The sequence below is a fragment of the Triturus cristatus genome, chromosome 11 (genome assembly GCF_964204655.1).
Source record: "Triturus cristatus chromosome 11, aTriCri1.1, whole genome shotgun sequence".
NCBI lineage: Eukaryota > Metazoa > Chordata > Amphibia > Caudata > Salamandridae > Triturus > Triturus cristatus.
The window spans coordinates 1,174,126,686-1,174,148,487 of NC_140594.1; the positions used below are offsets into that span (position 1 = coordinate 1,174,126,686).

General features: G+C 56.1%; 1 protein-coding gene across 1 annotated transcript in view; it reads left to right on the forward strand.

The window, feature by feature from the left end:
• P3H2 (prolyl 3-hydroxylase 2) overlaps positions 1 to 21,802 on the forward strand; it is a 388,184-nt gene that overhangs the window by 285,660 nt on the left and 80,722 nt on the right. The window contains exon 11 of the mRNA XM_085635884.1: positions 13,967 to 14,117. Within this exon, the coding sequence (XP_085492010.1) occupies positions 13,967 to 14,117 (151 nt within the window). The remainder of the gene's footprint in view (positions 1 to 13,966; positions 14,118 to 21,802) is intronic.

Sequence of the window (21,802 nt, forward strand, 5' to 3'; positions counted from 1 at the left end):
GCAACTCGGGGCACTGCAGCAGCAACTCAGGGCAGTGCAGCAGTAACTCAGGGCAGTTCAACAGCAACTCAGGGCAGTGCAGCAGCAACTCGGGGCAGTGCAGCAGCAGCTCAGGGCAATGCAACAGCAACTCAGGGCACTGCAGCAGCAACTCAGGGCAGTGCAGCAGCAACTCAGGGCGGTGCAGCAGCAACTCAGGGCAGTGCAACAAGGGCAGTGCAGCAGCAGCTCAGGGCAGTGCAACAGCAATTCAGGGCAGAGCAGCAGCAATTCGGGGCAGTGCAGCAGCACTGCAGCAACTCATGGCAGTGCAACAGCAACTCAGGGCAGTGCAGCAGCAGCTCAGGGCAGTGCAACAGCAACTCAGGGCAGTGCAGCAGCAACTCAGGGCAGTGCAGCAGCAACTCAGGGCAGTGCAGCAGCAGCTCAGGGCAGTGCAACAGCAACTCAGGGCAGTGCAGCAGCAACTCAGGGCAGTGCAACAGCAACTCAGGGCAGTGCAACAGCAACTCAGGGCAGTGCAGCAGAAGCTCAGGGCAGTGCAACAGCAACTCAGGGCAGTGCAGCAGCAACTCAGGGCAGTGCAGCAGCAACTCAGGGCAGTGCAACAGCAACTCATGGCAGTGCAACAGCAACTCAGGGCAGAGCAACAGCAACTCAGGGCAGTGCAACAGCAACTCAGGGCAGAGCAGCAGCAACAAAGGACAGATCAACAGCAACTCAGGGCAGTGCAGCAGCAACTCAGGGCAGTGCAGCAGTAACTCAGGGCAGTGCAGCAGCAACTCAGGGCACTGCAACGGCAACTCAGGGCAGTGCAGCAACAACTCAGGGCAGTGCAGCAGCAACTCAGGGCAGTGCAGCAGCAACTCAGGGCAGTGCAGCAGCAACCCAGGGCAGTGAAGCAGCAACTCGGGGCAGTGCAGCAGCAGCTCAGGGCAATACAACAGCAACTCAGGGCAGTGCAAGAGCAACTCCTGGCAGTGCAGCAGCAACTCAGGGCAGTGCAGCAGCAACTCAGGGCAGAGCAGCAGCAACCCAGGGCAGTGCAACAGCAACCCAGGGCAGTGCCGCAGCAACTCAGGGCAGAGCAGCAGCAACTCAGGGCAGTGCAGCAGCAACCCAGGGCAGTGCCGCAGCAACTCAGGGCAGTGCAGCAGCAACTCAGAGCAGTGCAACAGCAACCCAGGGCAGTGCCGCAGCAACTCAGGGCAGTGCAACAGCAACTCAGGGCAGAGCAGCAGCAACTCAGAGCAGTGCAACAGCAACCCAGGGCAGTGCCGCAGCAACTCAGGGCAGTGCAGCAGCAACTCAAGGCAGTGCAACAGCAACTCAGGGCAGTGCAGCAGCAGCTCAGGGCAGTGCAACAGCAACTCATGGCAGTGCAGCAGCAACTCAGGGCAGTGCAGCAGCAACTCAGGGCAGTGCAACAGCAACCCGGGGCAGTGCAGCAGCAGCTCAGGGCAGTGCAACAGCAACTCAGGGCAGTGCAACAGCAACTCATGGCAGTGCAACAGCAACTCAGGGCAGAGCAACAGCAACTCAGGGCAGTGCAACAGCAACTCAGGGCAGTGCAGCAGCAACTCAGGACAGTTCAACAGCAACTCAGGGCAGTGCAGCAGCAACTCAGGGCAGTGCAGCAGTAACTCAGGGCAGTGCAGCAGCAACTCAGGGCAGTGCAACGGCAACTCAGGGCAGTGCAGCAACAACTCAGGGCAGTGCAGCAGCAACTCGGGGCAGTGCAGCAGCAGCTCAGGGCAATACAACAGCAACTCAGGGCAGTGCAGCAGCAACCCAGGGCAGTGCCGCAGCAACTCAGGGCAGAGCAGCAGCAACTCAGAGCAGTGCAACAGCAACCCAGGGCCGTGCAGCAGCAAGTCAGGGCAGTGCCGCAGCAACTCAGGGCAGTGCAACAGCAACTCAGGGCAGTGCAGCAGCAGCTCAGGGCAGTGCAACAGCAACTCAGGGCAGTGCAGCAGCAACTCAGGGCAGTGCAGCAGCAACTCAGGGCAGTGCAACAGCAACCCGGGGCAGTGCAGCAGCAGCTCAGGGCAGTGCAACAGCAACTCAGGGCAGTGCAACAGCAACTCATGGCAGTGCAACAGCAACTCAGGGCAGAGCAACAGCAACTCAGGGCAGTGCAACAGCAACTCAGGGCAGTGCAGCAGCAACTCAGGACAGTTCAACAGCAACTCAGGGCAGTGCAGCAGCAACTCAGGGCAGTGCAGCAGTAACTCAGGGCAGTGCAGCAGTAACTCAGGGCAGTGCAGCAGCAACTCAGGGCAGTGCAACGGCAACTCAGGGCAGTGCAGCAACAACTCAGGGCAGTGCAGCAGCAACTCAGGGCAGTGCAGCAGCAACTCAGGGCAGTGCAGCAGCAACTCAGGGCAGTGCAGCAGCAACCCAGGGCAGTGCAGCAGCAACTCGGGGCAGTGCAGCAGCAGCTCAGGGCAATACAACAGCAACTCCTGGCAGTGCAAGAGCAACTCCTGGCAGTGCAGCAGCAACTCATGGCAGAGCAGCAGCAACTCAGGGCAGTGCAACAGCAACCCAGGGCAGTGCCGCAGCAACTCAGGGCAGAGCAGCAGCAACTCAGGGCAGTGCAGCAGCAACCCAGGGCAGTGCCGCAGCAACTCAGGGCAGAGCAGCAGCAACTCAGAGCAGTGCAACAGCAACCCAGGGCAGTGCCGCAGCAACTCAGAGCAGTGCAACAGCAACCCAGGGCAGTGCCGCAGCAACTCAGGGCAGTGCAACAGCAACTCAGGGCAGAGCAGCAGCAACTCAGAGCAGTGCAACAGCAACCCAGGGCAGTGCCGCAGCAACTCAGGGCAGTGCAGCAGCAACTCAAGGCAGTGCAACAGCAACTCAGGGCAGTGCAGCAGCAGCTCAGGGCAGTGCAACAGCAACTCATGGCAGTGCAGCAGCAACTCAGGGCAGTGCAGCAGCAACTCAGGGCAGTGCAACAGCAACCCGGGGCAGTGCAGCAGCAGCTCAGGGCAGTGCAACAGCAACTCAGGGCAGTGCAACAGCAACTCATGGCAGAGCAACAGCAACTCAGGGCAGAGCAACAGCAACTCAGGGCAGTGCAACAGCAACTCAGGGCAGTGCCGCAGCAACTCAGGACAGTTCAACAGCAACTCAGGGCAGTGCAGCAGCAACTCAGGGCAGTGCAGCAGCAACTCAGGGCAGTGCAACGGCAACTCAGGGCAGTGCAGCAACAACTCAGGGCAGTGCAGCAGCAACTCGGGGCAGTGCAGCAGCAGCTCAGGGCAATACAACAGCAACTCAGGGCAGTGCAGCAGCAACCCAGGGCAGTGCCGCAGCAACTCAGGGCAGAGCAGCAGCAACTCAGAGCAGTGCAACAGCAACCCAGGGCAGTGCAGCAGCAACTCAGGGCAGTGCAGCAGCAACTCAGGGCAGTGCAGCAGCAACTCAGGGCAGTGCAGCAGCATCTCAGGGCAGTGCAACAAGGGCAGTGCAGCAGCAGCTCAGGGCAGTGCAACAGCAACTCAGGGCAGAGCAGCAGCACTGCAGCAACTCAGGGCAGTTCAACCGCAACTCAGGGCAGTGCAGCAACAACTCAGGGCAGTGCAGCAGCAACTCAGGGCAGTGCGACAGCAACCCGGGGCAGTGCAGCAACAACTCAGGGCAGTGCAGCAGCAACTCAGGGCAGTGCAGCAGCAACTCAGGGCGGTGCAGCAGCAACTCAGGGCAGTGCAACAGCAACTCGGGGCACTGCAGCAGCAACTCAGGGCAGTGCAGCAGTAACTCAGGGCAGTTCAACAGCAACTCAGGGCAGTGCAGCAGCAACTCGGGGCAGTGCAGCAGCAGCTCAGGGCAATGCAACAGCAACTCAGGGCACTGCAGCAGCAACTCAGGGCAGTGCAGCAGCAACTCAGGGCGGTGCAGCAGCAACTCAGGGCAGTGCAACAAGGGCAGTGCAGCAGCAGCTCAGGGCAGTGCAACAGCAATTCAGGGCAGAGCAGCAGCAATTCGGGGCAGTGCAGCAGCACTGCAGCAACTCATGGCAGTGCAACAGCAACTCAGGGCAGTGCAGCAGCAGCTCAGGGCAGTGCAACAGCAACTCAGGGCAGTGCAGCAGCAACTCAGGGCAGTGCAGCAGCAACTCAGGGCAGTGCAGCAGCAGCTCAAGGCAGTGCAACAGCAACTCAGGGCAGTGCAGCAGCAACTCAGGGCAGTGCAACAGCAACTCAGGGCAGTGCAACAGCAACTCAGGGCAGTGCAGCAGAAGCTCAGGGCAGTGCAACAGCAACTCAGGGCAGTGCAGCAGCAACTCAGGGCAGTGCAGCAGCAACTCAGGGCAATGCAACAGCAACCCGGGGCAGTGCAGCAGCAGCTCAGGGCAGTGCAACAGCAACTCAGGGCAGTGCAACAGCAACTCATGGCAGTGCAACAGCAACTCAGGGCAGAGCAACAGCAACTCAGGGCAGTGCAACAGCAACTCAGGGCAGTGCAGCAGCAACTCAGGACAGTTCAACAGCAACTCAGGGCAGTGCAGCAGCAACTCAGGGCAGTGCAGCAGTAACTCAGGGCAGTGCAGCAGCAACTCAGGGCACTGCAACGGCAACTCAGGGCAGTGCAGCAACAACTCAGGGCAGTGCAGCAGCAACTCAGGGCAGTGCAGCAGCAACTCAGGGCAGTGCAGCAGCAACCCAGGGCAGTGCAGCAGCAACTCGGGGCAGTGCAGCAGCAGCTCAGGGCAATACAACAGCAACTCAGGGCAGTGCAAGAGCAACTCCTGGCAGTGCAGCAGCAACTCAGGGCAGTGCAGCAGCAACTCAGGGCAGAGCAGCAGCAACCCAGGGCAGTGCAACAGCAACCCAGGGCAGTGCCGCAGCAACTCAGGGCAGAGCAGCAGCAACTCAGGGCAGTGCAGCAGCAACCCAGGGCAGTGCCGCAGCAACTCAGGGCAGTGCAGCAGCAACTCAGAGCAGTGCAACAGCAACCCAGGGCAGTGCCGCAGCAACTCAGGGCAGTGCAACAGCAACTCAGGGCAGAGCAGCAGCAACTCAGAGCAGTGCAACAGCAACCCAGGGCAGTGCCGCAGCAACTCAGGGCAGTGCAGCAGCAACTCAAGGCAGTGCAACAGCAACTCAGGGCAGTGCAGCAGCAGCTCAGGGCAGTGCAACAGCAACTCATGGCAGTGCAGCAGCAACTCAGGGCAGTGCAGCAGCAACTCAGGGCAGTGCAACAGCAACCCGGGGCAGTGCAGCAGCAGCTCAGGGCAGTGCAACAGCAACTCAGGGCAGTGCAACAGCAACTCATGGCAGTGCAACAGCAACTCAGGGCAGAGCAACAGCAACTCAGGGCAGTGCAACAGCAACTCAGGGCAGTGCAGCAGCAACTCAGGACAGTTCAACAGCAACTCAGGGCAGTGCAGCAGCAACTCAGGGCAGTGCAGCAGTAACTCAGGGCAGTGCAGCAGCAACTCAGGGCAGTGCAACGGCAACTCAGGGCAGTGCAGCAACAACTCAGGGCAGTGCAGCAGCAACTCGGGGCAGTGCAGCAGCAGCTCAGGGCAATACAACAGCAACTCAGGGCAGTGCAGCAGCAACCCAGGGCAGTGCCGCAGCAACTCAGGGCAGAGCAGCAGCAACTCAGAGCAGTGCAACAGCAACCCAGGGCAGTGCAGCAGCAACTCAGGGCAGTGCCGCAGCAACTCAGGGCAGTGCAGCAGCAACTCAGGGCAGTGCAGCAGCAGCTCAGGGCAGTGCAACAGCAACTCAGGGCAGTGCAGCAGCAACTCAGGGCAGTGCAGCAGCAACTCAGGGCAGTGCAACAGCAACCCGGGGCAGTGCAGCAGCAGCTCAGGGCAGTGCAACAGCAACTCAGGGCAGTGCAACAGCAACTCATGGCAGTGCAACAGCAACTCAGGGCAGAGCAACAGCAACTCAGGGCAGTTCAACAGCAACTCAGGGCAGTGCAGCAGCAACTCAGGACAGTTCAACAGCAACTCAGGGCAGTGCAGCAGCAACTCAGGGCAGTGCAGCAGTAACTCAGGGCAGTGCAGCAGTAACTCAGGGCAGTGCAGCAGCAACTCAGGGCAGTGCAACGGCAACTCAGGGCAGTGCAGCAACAACTCAGGGCAGTGCAGCAGCAACTCAGGGCAGTGCAGCAGCAACTCAGGGCAGTGCAGCAGCAACCCAGGGCAGTGCAGCAGCAACTCGGGGCAGTGCAGCAGCAGCTCAGGGCAATACAACAGCAACTCCTGGCAGTGCAAGAGCAACTCCTGGCAGTGCAGCAGCAACTCATGGCAGAGCAGCAGCAACTCAGGGCAGTGCAACAGCAACCCAGGGCAGTGCCGCAGCAACTCAGGGCAGAGCAGCAGCAACTCAGGGCAGTGCAGCAGCAACCCAGGGCAGTGCCGCAGCAACTCAGGGCAGAGCAGCAGCAACTCAGAGCAGTGCAACAGCAACCCAGGGCAGTGCCGCAGCAACTCAGAGCAGTGCAACAGCAACCCAGGGCAGTGCCGCAGCAACTCAGGGCAGTGCAACAGCAACTCAGGGCAGAGCAGCAGCAACTCAGAGCAGTGCAACAGCAACCCAGGGAAGTGCCGCAGCAACTCAGGGCAGTGCAGCAGCAACTCAAGGCAGTGCAACAGCAACTCAGGGCAGTGCAGCAGCAGCTCAGGGCAGTGCAACAGCAACTCATGGCAGTGCAGCAGCAACTCAGGGCAGTGCAGCAGCAACTCAGGGCAGTGCAGCAGCAGCTCAGGGCAGTGCAACAGCAACTCAGGGCAGTGCAACAGCAACTCATGGCAGAGCAACAGCAACTCAGGGCAGAGCAACAGCAACTCAGGGCAGTGCAACAGCAACTCAGGGCAGTGCAGCAGCAACTCAGGACAGTTCAACAGCAACTCAGGGCAGTGCAGCAGCAACTCAGGGCAGTGCAGCAGTAACTCAGGGCAGTGCAGCAGCAACTCAGGGCAGTGCAACGGCAACTCAGGGCAGTGCAGCAACAACTCAGGGCAGTGCAGCAGCAACTCGGGGCAGTGCAGCAGCAGCTCAGGGCAATACAACAGCAACTCAGGGCAGTGCAGCAGCAACCCAGGGCAGTGCCGCAGCAACTCAGGGCAGAGCAGCAGCAACTCAGAGCAGTGCAACAGCAACCCAGGGCAGTGCAGCAGCAACTCAGGGCAGTGCCGCAGCAACTCAGGGCAGTGCAACAGCAACTCAGGGCAGTGCAGCAGCAGCTCAGGGCAGTGCAACAGCAACTCAGGGCAGTGCAGCAGCAACTCGGGGCAGTGCAGCAGCAACTCAGGGCAGTGCAACAGCAACCCGGGGCAGTGCAGCAGCAGCTCAGGGCAGTGCAACAGCAACTCAGGGCAGTGCAACAGCAACTCATGGCAGTGCAACAGCAACTCAGGGCAGAGCAACAGCAACTCAGGGCAGTGCAACAGCAACTCAGGGCAGTGCAGCAGCAACTCAGGACAGTTCAACAGCAACTCAGGGCAGTGCAGCAGCAACTCAGGGCAGTGCAGCAGTAACTCAGGGCAGTGCAGCAGCAACTCAGGGCAGTGCAACGGCAACTCAGGGCAGTGCAGCAACAACTCAGGGCAGTGCAGCAGCAACTCAGGGCAGTGCAGCAGCAACTCAGGGCAGTGCAGCAGCAACCCAGGGCAGTGCAGCAGCAACTCGGGGCAGTGCAGCAGCAGCTCAGGGCAATACAACAGCAACTCAGGGCAGTGCAAGAGCAACTCCTGGCAGTGCAGCAGCAACTCATGGCAGTGCAGCAGCAACTCAGGGCAGAGCAGCAGCAACTCAGGGCAGTGCAACAGCAACCCAGGGCAGTGCCGCAGCAACTCAGGGCAGAGCAGCAGCAACTCAGGGCAGTGCAGCAGCAACCCAGGGCAGTGCCGCAGCAACTCAGGGCAGAGCAGCAGCAACTCAGAGCAGTGCAACAGCAACCCAGGGCAGTGCCGCAGCAACTCAGGGCAGTGCAGCAGCAACTCAGGGCAGTGCAGCAGCAACTCAAGGCAGTGCAGCAGCAGCTCAACAGAGATGAGTCACAGGAAGCTGCAAGGAGAGTGGCAGCTGTTAAACCAGACATCTCAGCCCCAGATCCCCTCAAAGAACAGCAACACAAGCAGAAGCACTTTGAGGTTTGAGGACTCGATGCCTCCCATTCAGGCCGAAGAAGGGCACAGTCTTGTCAAAGGTCACAGGAACCTCTTGATTACAAACATCCCATATTTAGACAGTTACGAACCCCGGGAAGCGCTCGGGTACAAGGCCTGGCGAATCGTGAGGGTGAACCTGGTTAAGTGTCTCCCCAAGATCTGGAACTGCTGGAGGTAGTTTCTGACAAGAAAAGATTCTGCACAAATAACAACAGAATGGTATTAACTATATAATGGTAGGGCGTAGAGAGCCGACCACATCCTCAAAACATTGTGTTCCCTTGGGAAAGGCAAGGCCTGGTGGAAAACACAGCTTTTCCCATGTCGCAAAGGTTTTTTTGTTTTTTTTGGGGATGTTTTAGTCTTTGTTCTTGTTATGTGTCCCTGAGGCCAACGTAAGCCAGTGTTTAATTTGTTGAAAATGAAAATTAGGGCCAGGGTCCAAGATATTCTGTGGAGGCCACTGCAGGTGCCCACCCTTCCAGTGCTCCCGAATTCAGTGTATATTGAAGTTTTAAGTGATCTGTTGATGTGCTCTTCTGAAAAATAGATGGACAGCGCCACCATGTGGTGGACTGTCAGAAATATGAGCCAGTGTTGACAAATAAGGGCCGGTGGCGAGCACCGGTAAACACTGGCACAAATTAGGCACCGAATGTAACTGAAGAGCATAGAAGTAACTTGCATTGAAGCAGCAGACACCTGATAGCAAAGATTTGTAAGTGAAAACTTTTCTGGAAAAAGGAGTGAAATGACACCCTTGTGGGGTTTTATTCTCCCATGATGAGTTGTGGTCGTTGGTAATGACTGGACAAAATCCTTCCTCATCTCTGCGGTTATGCAGCAGTTGACACCGGAGACTAGGGATAACACACTCTCTCTTTCTGTCTGTCTCTCTCTCTCTCTCTCTTTCAAAGTGACATGTTCACAAAGTGTTTTCACTACAAATGCATCCATTTAAGGGATATTCTGGTTATTTTGTACTGTTGTCCCCTGTGCCCCCTTTCTCCGTGTTAGCCTGTGCCCCGTCTGCTTGTTTTTCCCTGTTCGCCGCCCCGCGTTTCCCGCTGCTGCCTCCCCTGCGGCCCCGCCCCCCCTGTGTCCCGATTCGTCCCGCTCCCCCCTCCCAAACTGCTCCTCCCTCCTTCATCCCCAGATGCCAGAGGCGAGCCCGTCTGCGCCCGTCCGTGCCTGACCCGCGCCTGACCCGCCCCAGGACCCCTGGACCCCACGAACGCCACTACGCCAGACACCGCTACGATGCCGCTGCCCTCCACGCACTCAATACCGGCCGCAACCGCAGCTGCTTCCAGGCCACCCCGAAGCGCACCCACGGAGCTTTCTCCTGCCGCAGCTGCAGCTTCACCTGCGACAGAGCCAGCAAACCTCCAAAGACCAGACCCAACCACCTCCGCTGCATACTCCTCAACACCCGTTCCGCACGCAGACATGCCGTCGAACTCTGGGACCTGCTCGACACCGCCGCCCCCGACGTGGCCTTCCTGACCGAGACCTGGTGGAACGACTCCTCGGCGCCCGACATCGCCATAGCCATCCCTGACGGCTACAAGATCACCCGCAGAGACCGCATCAACGGAATCGGAGGAGGAATAGCCATCGTCCACAAGTCCACCCTCAAGGTCTCCACCCACGCAGAGGACACCCTCAAAGCTGCCGAACACCTGCACTTCCAAATCCACACCGACCCCATCACCACCCTCAAAGGAACGCTCATCTACAGACCCCCGGGACCCAGGGTGCCGTTCAGCGACTCCATCGCCGACCTCGCCAGCACCCACGCACTCGCCTCCACGAACTACATCCTCCTCGGGGACCTGAACTTCCACCTCGAGAACAACAACGATGCCAACTCTGCCACCCTGATCGACAACCTGGCAAACCTCGGCCTCAGACAGCTCGTCACCACACACACCCACGCCGCCGGCCACACGCTGGACCCCATCTTCTCCACAGGCACTCACGTCACCTTCGACCACACCACCGAACTCCACTGGACCGACCACCGCTGCATCCACTTCACCTTCAAGAAGCCAACCACGCACCACCGCACCCAACAACTCCCACGTCTCTGCTGGAGCAAAGTCACCGAAGACCAACTGACCTCCACCCTCACCCAGAACCCACCTGCGGCCTCCACCGACCCAGACACAGCAGCCCGCAACCTCAGACAGTGGATTGAAGACTGCGCCAACACCCTCGCACCACTGAGGAAACCCCCCATCAACCACGCCAGAAAGAAAGCCACCTGGTTCACCGACGAGCTAAAGACCTCCAAACGCGCCTGCCGGAAACTGGAGAAGAAATGGCTCCATGATCGCACACCTGACAGTCACGCAGCCCACAAGGACGCCACTCATAGACACCACCACCTCATCAGAATGGCCAAAAGATCCTCCTTCAAAAACAGACTGGACAACCGCACACGACAGCAAAGAGCTCTTCAGCATCGGGAATGAACTCTCCAACCCCAACGCCAACGATGTCCCGCCTTCACAAGAACTGTGCAACGCTCTGGCAACTTTCTTTCACCAGAAGATAGCAGACATCCACAACAGCTTCAACATCCCGGTCAACCCGACCGCGCCAGACTCCTCCCCCGCGAACACCACCTGGACCAACCACCTGACCTCCTGGACCAACGTCAACGACGAAGAAACACGCAAGGTCACGAACTCCATCCACTCTGGATCACCGTCAGACCCTTGCCCTCACCACGTGTTCAACAAAGCAGACGCAACCATCGCACCCCAACTACGGAAGGTCATCAACGCCTCCTTCGAGACAGCCACATTCCCGGACAGCTGGAAGCACGCCGAAATCAACGCCGTCCTCAAGAAGCCCAAGGTGGACCCCAAGGACCTCAAGAACTTCCGACCCATCTCCTCCTCCCGTTCCTCCCATTCCCGATGAAGGTCAACGCGCAACTAACCTGCCACCTCGAAGACAACAACATCCTGGACCCGTCCCAGTCCGGGTTCAGACGAAAACCACAGCACTGAAACAGCCCTCATCGCCGCCACAGATGACCTCAGGCGACAACTCGACAACGGCGAAACTTCAGCCCTCATCCTCCTGGACCTTTCGGCTGCCTTCGACACGGTCTGCCATCGCACCCTAAAAACCCGCCTGCAATAAGCCGGGATCCATGAGAAAGCTCTCAGTTGGACCACATCCTTCCTCTCCGGCAGAACCCAGAGAGTCCGACTCCCACCCTTCCTATCCGAAGCCACCGACATCATCTGCGGCGTACCCCAGGGATCATCACTCAGCCCGACACTGGTCAACATCTACATGGCCCCACTCGCACAAGTAGTCCATCAGCACAACCTCAACATCATCTCCTATGCCGACGACACCCAGCTCATCCTCTCCCTCACCAAGGACCCGCACACCGCCAAAACGAACCTCCACGAGGGAATGAAGGCCGTCGCCGAATGGATGCAGAGCAGCCGTCTGAAACTGAACTCGGACAAGACGGAGGTCCTCATCCTCGGATCCACCCCCTCGGCCTGGGACGACTCGTGGTGGCCTACAACGCTGGGAACGGCACCCACACATATCGACCACGCACACAACCTCGGATTCGTCCTCGACTCCTCCCTCTCCATGTCGAAGCAGATCAACGCCGTCTCCTCCTCCTGCTACAGCACCCTCCGCATGCTCTGCAGGATCTACAAGTGGATCCCGTCCGAAACAAGGAGAACTGTTACACAGGCCCTCGTCAGCAGCAGGCTGGACTACGGCAACACACTCTACGCAGGAATCCCAGCCAAACACCTGCATCGACTACAACGCATCCAAAACGCCTCCGCACGTCTGATCCTCGATGTACCCCGATGCAGCCACATCACCCCCCACCTGAAAGACCTGCACAGGCTCCCCGTCGACAAGAGGATCACCTTCAAACTCCTCACACACGCACACAAAGCACTCCACAACACCGGACCAGCCTACCTGAGCGACAGACTCAACTTCTACACCCCCACCCGCCAGCTCCGCTAAGCAAACCTCGCCCTTGTGGCTGTCCCCCGCATCCAACGAAAGACCACCGGCGGCAGATCATTCTCCTACCTCGCCGCCAAGACCTGGAACACCCTCCCCACCCACCTACGGCAGACCCAGGACCTGCTCACCTTCAGAAGACATCTCAAGACCTGGCTCTTCGAGCAGTAGCGGTTCCCCCCTCCCTTCAGCGCCTTGAGTAGTAAGTAGTGCTCTTTACAAATTCCTTGATTGATTGATTGAATGAGTTCTGCTATCAGCAGTTAATGGTGGTATCTCAGTACATTTCACAATGCCAAAGTAACAAACTTTAGTCTGTATTTTTAATGTTGACTTTATGTAAGTGGCTTTCGCCCATGAGAGGTGTTCTGCCAGCCAGTGGCACTGCACTCCACAGTGTTCAGTATTGTTTGCAGTCTGTTTCTAAACGCTGCCATCTTTGTCAGACATTGAACTTGAGTCCCTGGGAGACAGTGAAGTCCGGCGACCTGTAAAGGTAGTCGACAACTGAGGCCCTATAATACATGAAGCGCATTTTCCATGTTTACCGCATGGCGCACCTAAAAACAGGTGCGCTTGGCGCAAACAGAGAAAGTGCACCCTATTACATTGAATGTGCTGCCCCCAGGGCAGACTCGAAGTGCTGGCTCTCCATGTTTCACCGTGCAGGCGGCAACCACCCTAGTGGTTTGTGAGAGCTTTGCTTAACGTCCTGGGGCAGGAAACGATTATCGTGCTGGTCTGTGGTGGATGCCATTGTTCACCATTGGTGTTTCAGGTCGTAAGACTGTTTCAGTGCATTTGCACGACGGAGGTGTTCATTGTCTGAACGTATCCCTTCAAAGGTGCCTCGAGCGAGCAGTCGAGGCGCACTGCAGGAGGTGGGAAAGGGTTCAGAGCTCAAACCCAGGATAGCACAGTAATCAGACTCGAGACGCTCAGTGTCCAGATGAATGATTTCCTTTAAAAGGGGGTGCTTGAGAGGATGGGGTTATGCATTAGGACCTCAAAAAATGCATCATCCGCGCTGCTCCCCAACAAACATTTTCCTTTGTGTCCGCGTGCCCCAAGCGTCCTGCAACATGACCGTGGAAAGTTGGCCACCATCCTTCCCGGAAGAGCTGGGAAATCACCGCTTGCCAAAAAAAAAGTGTCATTCCAGGGAAGTCACTTTGATTCATTGGGCCTCGTTTTCATGGGTTTGTTGAATCAAACTCCAGACTGGAAAGAGCGCAGCAGGGTTACTTTGAGGGGGAAAACCCCACAGAAGATTGCGTCTCTTGGCTTTAACAATTCTTAACTTGTGGCTTTTTAAAGTTCTCACCCTCTCTTTTACCTGATTTGCACATTGCAGCAGCTTGTGGTCGTGCAGTGATGTGCGGCTCCTAGCTGCTGCAGGCAGGGTCTTGCTAGTTGTGCTGTGGGTGGGGGGTGTTCTGGGGGGGGCTTCATCTCATCACTTGTCCATTTGAGGTATATAGGAAGCTATTGGTTATTAAAGGGAGTATTAAGGGCCTAAAAAAGCAGTTAAAGTGCTTTGTGGCTGCAGTGGCGGGTATTGGGGGGGGGGGGGTGGGGGAGGTAACTGAAATATAGAGAATACCTTAGTGCATTTATCCTAATTTGCAGTTCATCCTTCTGAGGTCCATACGATGAGCTCCCTTGAGTTTGGTACTAATGACACCTGTTTTCTAGGCACTATGGGACAATTCAGTTGATGGTGGTTGGACACAAATAGTTACTGTGTGTCTTAACAGTGGACTGTCCCTGCTCTGCTAATAAATGCTCCTGTTCTTTGCTCCACAGTTCGGCGCCGAGGGCCGGGTTCCACTTCGAAGCGCTCGTCTGTTTTACGACATTAGTGAAAAAACACGGAAAATAATTGAGTCGTACTTCAGGCTGAACTCCACGCTCTACTTCTCCTACACACACCTGGTGTGCCGGACAGCACTACATGGTAAGGCTCAGATGTAACACCCTCCTCCTCCCTCCATGTGTGATATACAAACAAAAGGAGGCCGGATGACCCCTTAACTTCGGCCCAGCTGGAGGTGAAAAAAGGCACGTTTCTGCTGGGAATGGAAAGCAGGCAACGTGCAGGAGCTGCTGAGCGTGCCCAGTCTGAAACTGGGACAAGTTCAACATATTTCTGTGGGGCCCAACTTCTCGGCAGGGTGGACGGCGTCCACCCGGTGTAAAGAGTGGCTGGACGCCGTGTACCTGCGTGCACCCCCCGACTGTGCCCTGCCTTTGTTGTTTCTAACAGCGGCAGGTCATAAAGTGTTCTTGTTCCAGCGAGAGAGGCATCGAAAGGGGAGTCTGAGAGCACGAATCCTTGCACCAGCCCTGCCCGCTTCCTGTGCCAAGGAATGCACACCACCAGCGTGCACCAGGTATTGAATTGAGACGTCTGTGTTGACTTCTATTGAAAGTTAAGGGAAACATATTTCCTGAAATACAAAAGTAATATTCATTCTCCATTGTGTTTTTTGCTGCATATAACACAACTCGACTTTTATAAATATGTGCAAATGAAAATGCCTGTCAAACTGCCCCTCGTGGTAGGAGCAATAACAGACTCTAACTGCACCGCAAAGCGTGAAGAGGCCACGCAATTGGCGAGTTGGCGCTATGTGAAAACGGAGATTGCCAGCATTTTGTTGGAGTACCTCTTTATAAACAATAGCGACATGTTCCACGCCGTTTCTTATAACTTGGCGCCACCAAGTGGCGTTGTATGGAAACACCGGCCCTAATCTCCTTTGTAGAAATACAATTTTATTTTAGAGGGAAAACGCTGTCGTTTCCCCTAGAAAGACCCATAAAAGAGCCCTCTGGTGTTAGGACTCTTGAGAATCAACTGGTGACCACCTGGGACAGCCATTTTGCAAGTTCAGTACCCCCAAAATGTCTGCCCCAGGAGGACCTCGAATCTCCCTCCATCTGCCTGTTGGAGGGGCTTTCTCACTTTGTATCAGCTGTTTAACTCTTCATTGCATTTATGTCTGTCTTGTATTTTTGCGGCAAACTTTCTTGCTGCTCATATTCTCTTGGGTCTGATGTGTGAACATTTTTTTATGTGATGTCGCCCAGGAGATCTGGTCTTAAATACTTACCCTGGCACATGACTGGTAATTGTTATTGTGCGCGAATCACTCAATCTGTCTCTTGCAAGAAATTGTCTGCGCCAGGGGCCGCATTATACTTTGTGCCTTGGGCAGTCAATGGGCGTGAGTGCCCGCTTTGCGCGCCCACGGGCCACAATGATATTACAGAAGGGGCTGCAGACACTTGTGCGTCTCCATCCACAAATATTTCGAGCACTGGCGCACATGTTAGGCCAGCGCTATCACGAGAGGGCGTTCCCTCATTTCCATGGGGGTGTGGTCTCATACAAATGAGGGCATCAGTTTGACTCTGCGCCTACGCCATATTATGGATGTAGTATAAACACAATGGGGTGACCCTGTGTCCCTCAGAACCTGGGTGTGTGTTAGAAAAAGCTACAGTGGTTCTGTCGGAGTAAGTAAAAAGCTATTTATAATGTAGATTTAATCAAAGGAGGTTGATTAATACCAAACATTTAGATTAACTAGAGGATCCCGATTCAAGGGTGTAGGAACACCAAGACAATAATAATAATACTACACAGCAGGCATTAGTAGATCCATGCAGCAATTTTCTATTCAAAATAAATTAAGCTCCCATGGATATTTACAAACATTTACAGGGGTGTCAAAGCCAAAAATGGGGAACAGAAGTGACATGGAATAAGGTGACTAAGTGCACAGTGCTCGTGGTGCAGTGAATATGTACAAAGTGAAACAGTATATCGAGCTGGACAGAGAGAACACAATATCTCCGGTAGTTAGTGTGATTGCTTAGTAAATTAGACCAGGAGATGTGTAAATGCTGAACCAAGAAAAGCCGTCGATGTTTCGACCAAGACAGCGCTCAATTATACAGGGTCTTCTTCAGGACAGAGGAACAAAGCAAACACAAGGGGATGATGTACGGAGCACTTAAACCTTTCAGACACTCACCCCCTGTCATAGATCTGGGTTGAATCCAGCATTGTTCTTTAGCTCACTTTGCCACCCCAGTTCAGACCCAGTCATATGCAAATCGGTCTTGACCCTGTGCTTCATGGGAACAGGCCAGACCGAACTGCCAAGCCAGGTCTTCCCTGGACAGGAAACAAGCATCCTGGGACTGGTTTCGGGGTAACACCCCTCATCAGCCAGGCTAGCTTGAATCCAGTGGCAAAGTGAGCAAGGAACCCACGTCTGGGCATACCCTGCCAACTTAGGGCTAACAAAGCAAACACAAGGAGATGATGGACGGAGCGCTGAAACTTTTCAGACACTCACCCCCAGTCACAGATCTCGATTGAATCCATTATCGTTCTTTAACTCATGTTACCACCCCAGTTCAGACCTAGCCTAGATGCACCATCACTGATACACCACCACTCATGCAAGTCTATTAATGCACCACTATTGATGCACCATCACTCATGCATGACTATGATGCACCCCCCACTGATGCACCATCATTGATGCATTGCCAGAGATGCACCACCATTGATGCACCACCACCATTGATGCACCACCACCATTGATGCACCACCACTGATGCACCACCACTGATGCACCACCACTGATGCACCACCATTGATGCGCCACCACTGATGCACCACCACTCATGCATGACTATGATGCACCCCCATTGATGCACTGCCAGAGATGCACCACCACTCATGCATGACTATGATGCACCATCATTGATGCACTGCCACAGATGCACCACCATTGATGCACCACCACTGATGCACTACCATTGATGCACTACCACTGATGCACCACCACTGATGCGCCACCACCGATGCACCATCATTGATGCACCACCATTGATGCACCACCACTCATGCACAACTATTAATGCAAATCACTGATGCACCACCACTGATACACCACCACTCAAGCATGACTATTGATGCACCGAGGAGTTGGCCTAACGGTTAGGGCGCTCGACCTCGGACCTGGGGCAACTGGGTTCGAGTCTCGGTAACGACGCTAAACATCCTGTGATTCTGGGCAAATCACTTAATCTCCCCGTGCCTAACAAAAAACAAACAAACAAAAAAAAAAATGAACGCGTGTCCTCATGTAACGTAACTGGTGCTATGTAAAGCGCTCTGATATCTGGTTGGATTCGGGTCAAGTTCGCGCTATATAAAACTCTGCAACAAAAAAAAAATGATGCCCCATCAGTGATGCACCACCACTGTTGAAGTCCCACCTCTGATGCATCATCATTGATACACTACCACTGTTGATGCCTCACAACTGATGCACCATTATTAATGCACTACCACAGATGCACCACCATTGAAACACCACCACTCATGCAAGACTAATAATGCACCATCACTGATGCACCATCACTGATGCACCACCATTGATGCACCATCACTGATGCACCATCACTGATGCACCACCATTGATGCACCATCACTGATGCACCATCACTGATGCACCACCATTAATCAAGCGCCAAGGTGGAGGAAAAGAGTCCATGGTAAGAGTTCTCGTCCAGGGTGAGCGAGGTTGTTCAGCCCAAGTGACTATAGATGTCGTGAATGAGCTCATAGACGATTAATATCAGAGGAAAAACACTTTAATTCCCATGTGTGCTGGCGGACATTCCACCAATATGTGCGGGACTGAAAATCTAGCCCAGTTTGAGGGTCCATCGTCAGCATGTATACGCCCGGGCTCCTTAACGTGCTGGGGTCTGTTACCTACACTCTTCTTATGAGTCTGTGTGCAGGCACCCAGGATTCAAGGGTTTGACAGCATCTGAGAGGCCACCCGGAGCATACCACAGTAGACATGGATTGGCCTACAGGGAAAGCCGGGTGATGCTACCCAAAGGCTGATAGGGTTAGGGAAGAACCTGTCAGTCTGACATACAACTATATCTTCATCGGACCAGCTTGCCTTTAGAAGGCACCACCGTGTGTTGAAATTCTCATATTCCCCTATAAGCCTGTCCATCTCTGTGAGCTAGTAGGTGTGCGGTACTAGGCACTAAAGGCACATGAACTACAGAGAGAGCCCCTTGCAGCCTGATCACATATGTCGAGTAAAGGCATTTGTTGGTTTTATTGCCCATAAAACACAAGGCTGGGCTGTTGGTCACGAAAACTCTTTTAATCCCTGGCGCCCTTTGGTAGTCATTGTCATGAGTTTGGGCATCTGAGTCTAAGAACAGGCCAGCGACTTTCTTCATCCCCCCAAAAAACAAAAAAAAAGTGTGTAATTGTTGTAGAATGTGTATAGCCTCAGTCTAGAGGCCAGTGATTGAATGGGTGTGGAATAAAAATAGGTACCTGCACAACAAGCTTGGCGAATTCTGCCCAATAAGAACTGGGTGGTGCCTTCTGTGTTTTTTGATCCGCTCTGTGCATTGATGAAGAGATAGTAAAGCATTTTCCGCAGTTTCAACGTGATTCGGTGCACAGGCACAACAGAAACAAGCAATGGCGAGGCCGTTCAAAGATGGATATCCATGTGCCACCTGCAGCTCAGCTCCGCAGGAGCAGAGTCCCTGCTAATTTCACCCAAAAAGTCTGACCTACCTATGCAATCTTGGATCGACTCGGTGTACACCCTAGACTGCCACCTCATGCCATTGATAACGCGAAATCACTGGGGGTGTCCCTCAACACAAGACTTGACCATCAGTTCCAGAAGTGGCCCCTCTATTAGGGCAGAGGAGCATCGCCCCCTGCTGCTAATGCCTCAAAGGAGAAAAACAAAATGCCAATAAGTTACATTTATTGCCATTTTCTTTTCCCCTTCCCCCTGCCCAAGCTTTGTTTGGGGGCGGGGCCACTGCTGCTGACTGGCAGCAGAGGAGTGATGCTCACTCTGTCCGTTTAGAGTGTGCAGGTTACTTTGCGACAGCCAGCCTGACACGCGCACTTTAAACAGGTGGCGAGCAAGCACAGGCAACTAGTACCTCAGTGAGCGTGGAGCCAGTCCGCTGCAGCCAATCACGGTGCTTCGGTCATGCTGCCTGGGCAGCATGAGAGCAGCACCTTCATTGGAAGAGGGGAGTTGGCTGAGACTCTGGGGGCCTGTGCTGGTGGAGCCTCTGATGACGAGACGGAGGAGCACCGAGGGCAGAGGCAGAAGGTAAGTAAATCTTTTACTTATTTCTTAAATGTATTTTAATTTATTGACACTGTGGAAAACTCGCAGTGACTTCAGCCTCAACTGCAGAGCTCTCCATCGTGGCCTGTTATAAACATTGCTTAAAGTGGACCGCGATTGAGAGCTTTGGCCTTCAACCTAATCGTACTGCTGGGTTTTTTCAGCGCCTGTCAGGGCCTCAAATGTTGGCATCACCAGTTGAAATGGTCGGCAGCCGCCACTATTCAGCAGCCGATTAATATAAGGGCGGGAATGCTCTTAATCTATTCAGTTTACTCTGGGATTAGACCGTTTACCCCAAAATTATATCTGAAGTCTTTGATGCAAACACTTGTTCTCTCCAGACTCGATTACTGCAACTCACGCCTCACAGCGGTACCCAGAACTCACCCCTCTGGGAGCATCTCTGAGATTCATCTCTGGAAACATTGAAGCTCAAGCCTAAAACAAGACACAGAGCACCCCTTACAGGGACTCCCCCTCCCCCATCCTGGGGACAAGCTGACCCTCTGAGGCGGCCTTGACCACCCACAGAGCAGCTCTACAGGGACCCCCCCATCCTGGGGACAAGCTGACCCCCTGTGGCGGCCTCGACCACCCACAGAGCAGCCCTACAGGGACCACCCCCCCATCATGGGGACAAGCTGACCCTTTGTGGCAGCCTGGATCGCCCACAGAGCCCCCCCTTATAGGGACTCCACCCCCCCCCCCATCCTGGCGACAAGCTGACACTCTGTGGCGGCCTCGACCACCCACAGAGCAGCTCTACAGGGACCCCCCCCCATCCTGGGGACAAGCTGACCCCCTGTGGCAGCCTCTACCACCCACAGAGCAGCCCTTACAGGGACCCCCCCCCCCTTCCTGGGGACAAGCTGACCCTCTGTGCGGCCTGGATCGCCCACAGAGCACCACTTACAGGGACCCCCGTCCTGGGGACAAGCTGACCCTTTGTGGCAGCCTGGATCGCCCGCAGAGCCCCCCCTTATAGGGACTCCCCCCCCACCCCCTCCTGGCAACAAGCTGACACTCTGTGGCGGCCTCGACCACCCACAGAGCAGCTCTACAGGGACCCCCCCCCCCCATCCTGGGGACAAGCTGACCCCCTGTGGCAGCCTCGACCACCCACAGAGCAGCCCTTACAGGGACCCCCCCCCTTCCTGGGGACAAGCTGACCCTCTGTGCGGCCTGGATCGCCCACAGAGCACCACTTACAGGGACCCCCGTCCTGGGGACAAGCTGACCCTCTGTGGCGGCCTCGACCACCCACAGAGCACCCCTTACAGGGACCCCCCATCCTGGGGACAAGCTGACCCTCTGAGGTAGCCTCGACCACCCACAGAGCAGCCCTACAGAGACCCCCCCCCCATCCTGGGGACAAGCTGACCCTTTGAGGCAGCCTCGACCACCCACAGAGCAGCCCTACAGAGACCCCCCCCCATACTGGGGACAAGCTGACCCTCTGTGGCGGCCTCGACCACCCACAGAGCAGCCCTACAGGGACCACCCCCCCCCCCCATCCTGGGGACAAGCTGACCCTTTGTGGCAGCCTGGATCGCCCACAGAGCACCCCTTACAGGGACCCCCCCCATCCTGGGGATAAGCTGACCCTCTGTGGGTCCTCGACCACCCACAGAGCAGCTCTACAGGGACCCCCCCCCATCCTGGGGACAAGCTGACCCCCTGTGGTGGCCTCGACCACCCACAGAGCAGCCCTTACAGGGACCCTCCCCATCCTGGGGACAAGCTGACCCTCTGTGGCGGCCTCGACCACCCACAGAGCACCCCTTACAGGGACCCCCCCTTCCTGGGGATAAGCTGACCCTCGGTGGCGGCCTCGACCACCCACAGAGCAGCCCTACAAGGACCCCCCCCATCCTGGGGACAAGCTGACCCTCGGTGGCGGCCTTGACCACCCACAGAGCACCCCTTACAGGGACCCCCCCCATCCTGGGGACAAGCTGACCCTCTGTGGCGGCCTGGATCGCCCACAGAGCACCACTTACAGGGACCCCCCCCTGTCCTGGGGACAAGCTGACCCTCTGTGGCGGCCTCGGCCACCCACAGAGCACCCCTTACAGGGACCCCCCCCCCCCCCCATCCTAGGGACAAGCTGACCTTCGGTGGCGGCCTCGACCACCCACAGAGCAGCCCTACAGGGACCCCCCATCCTGGGGACAAGCTGACCCTCTGAGGCGGCCTCGACCACCCACAGAGCAGCCCTACAGAGACCCCCCCCCCAATCCTGGGGACAAGCTGACCCTCTGAGGCGGCCACAACCACCCACAGAGCAGCCCTACGGAGACCCCCCCCCATCCTGGGGACAAGCTGACCCTCTGTGGTGGCCTCGACCACCCACAGAGCACCCCTTACAGGGACCCCCCCCATCCTGGGCACAAGCTGACCCTCTGAGGCGGCCTCGACC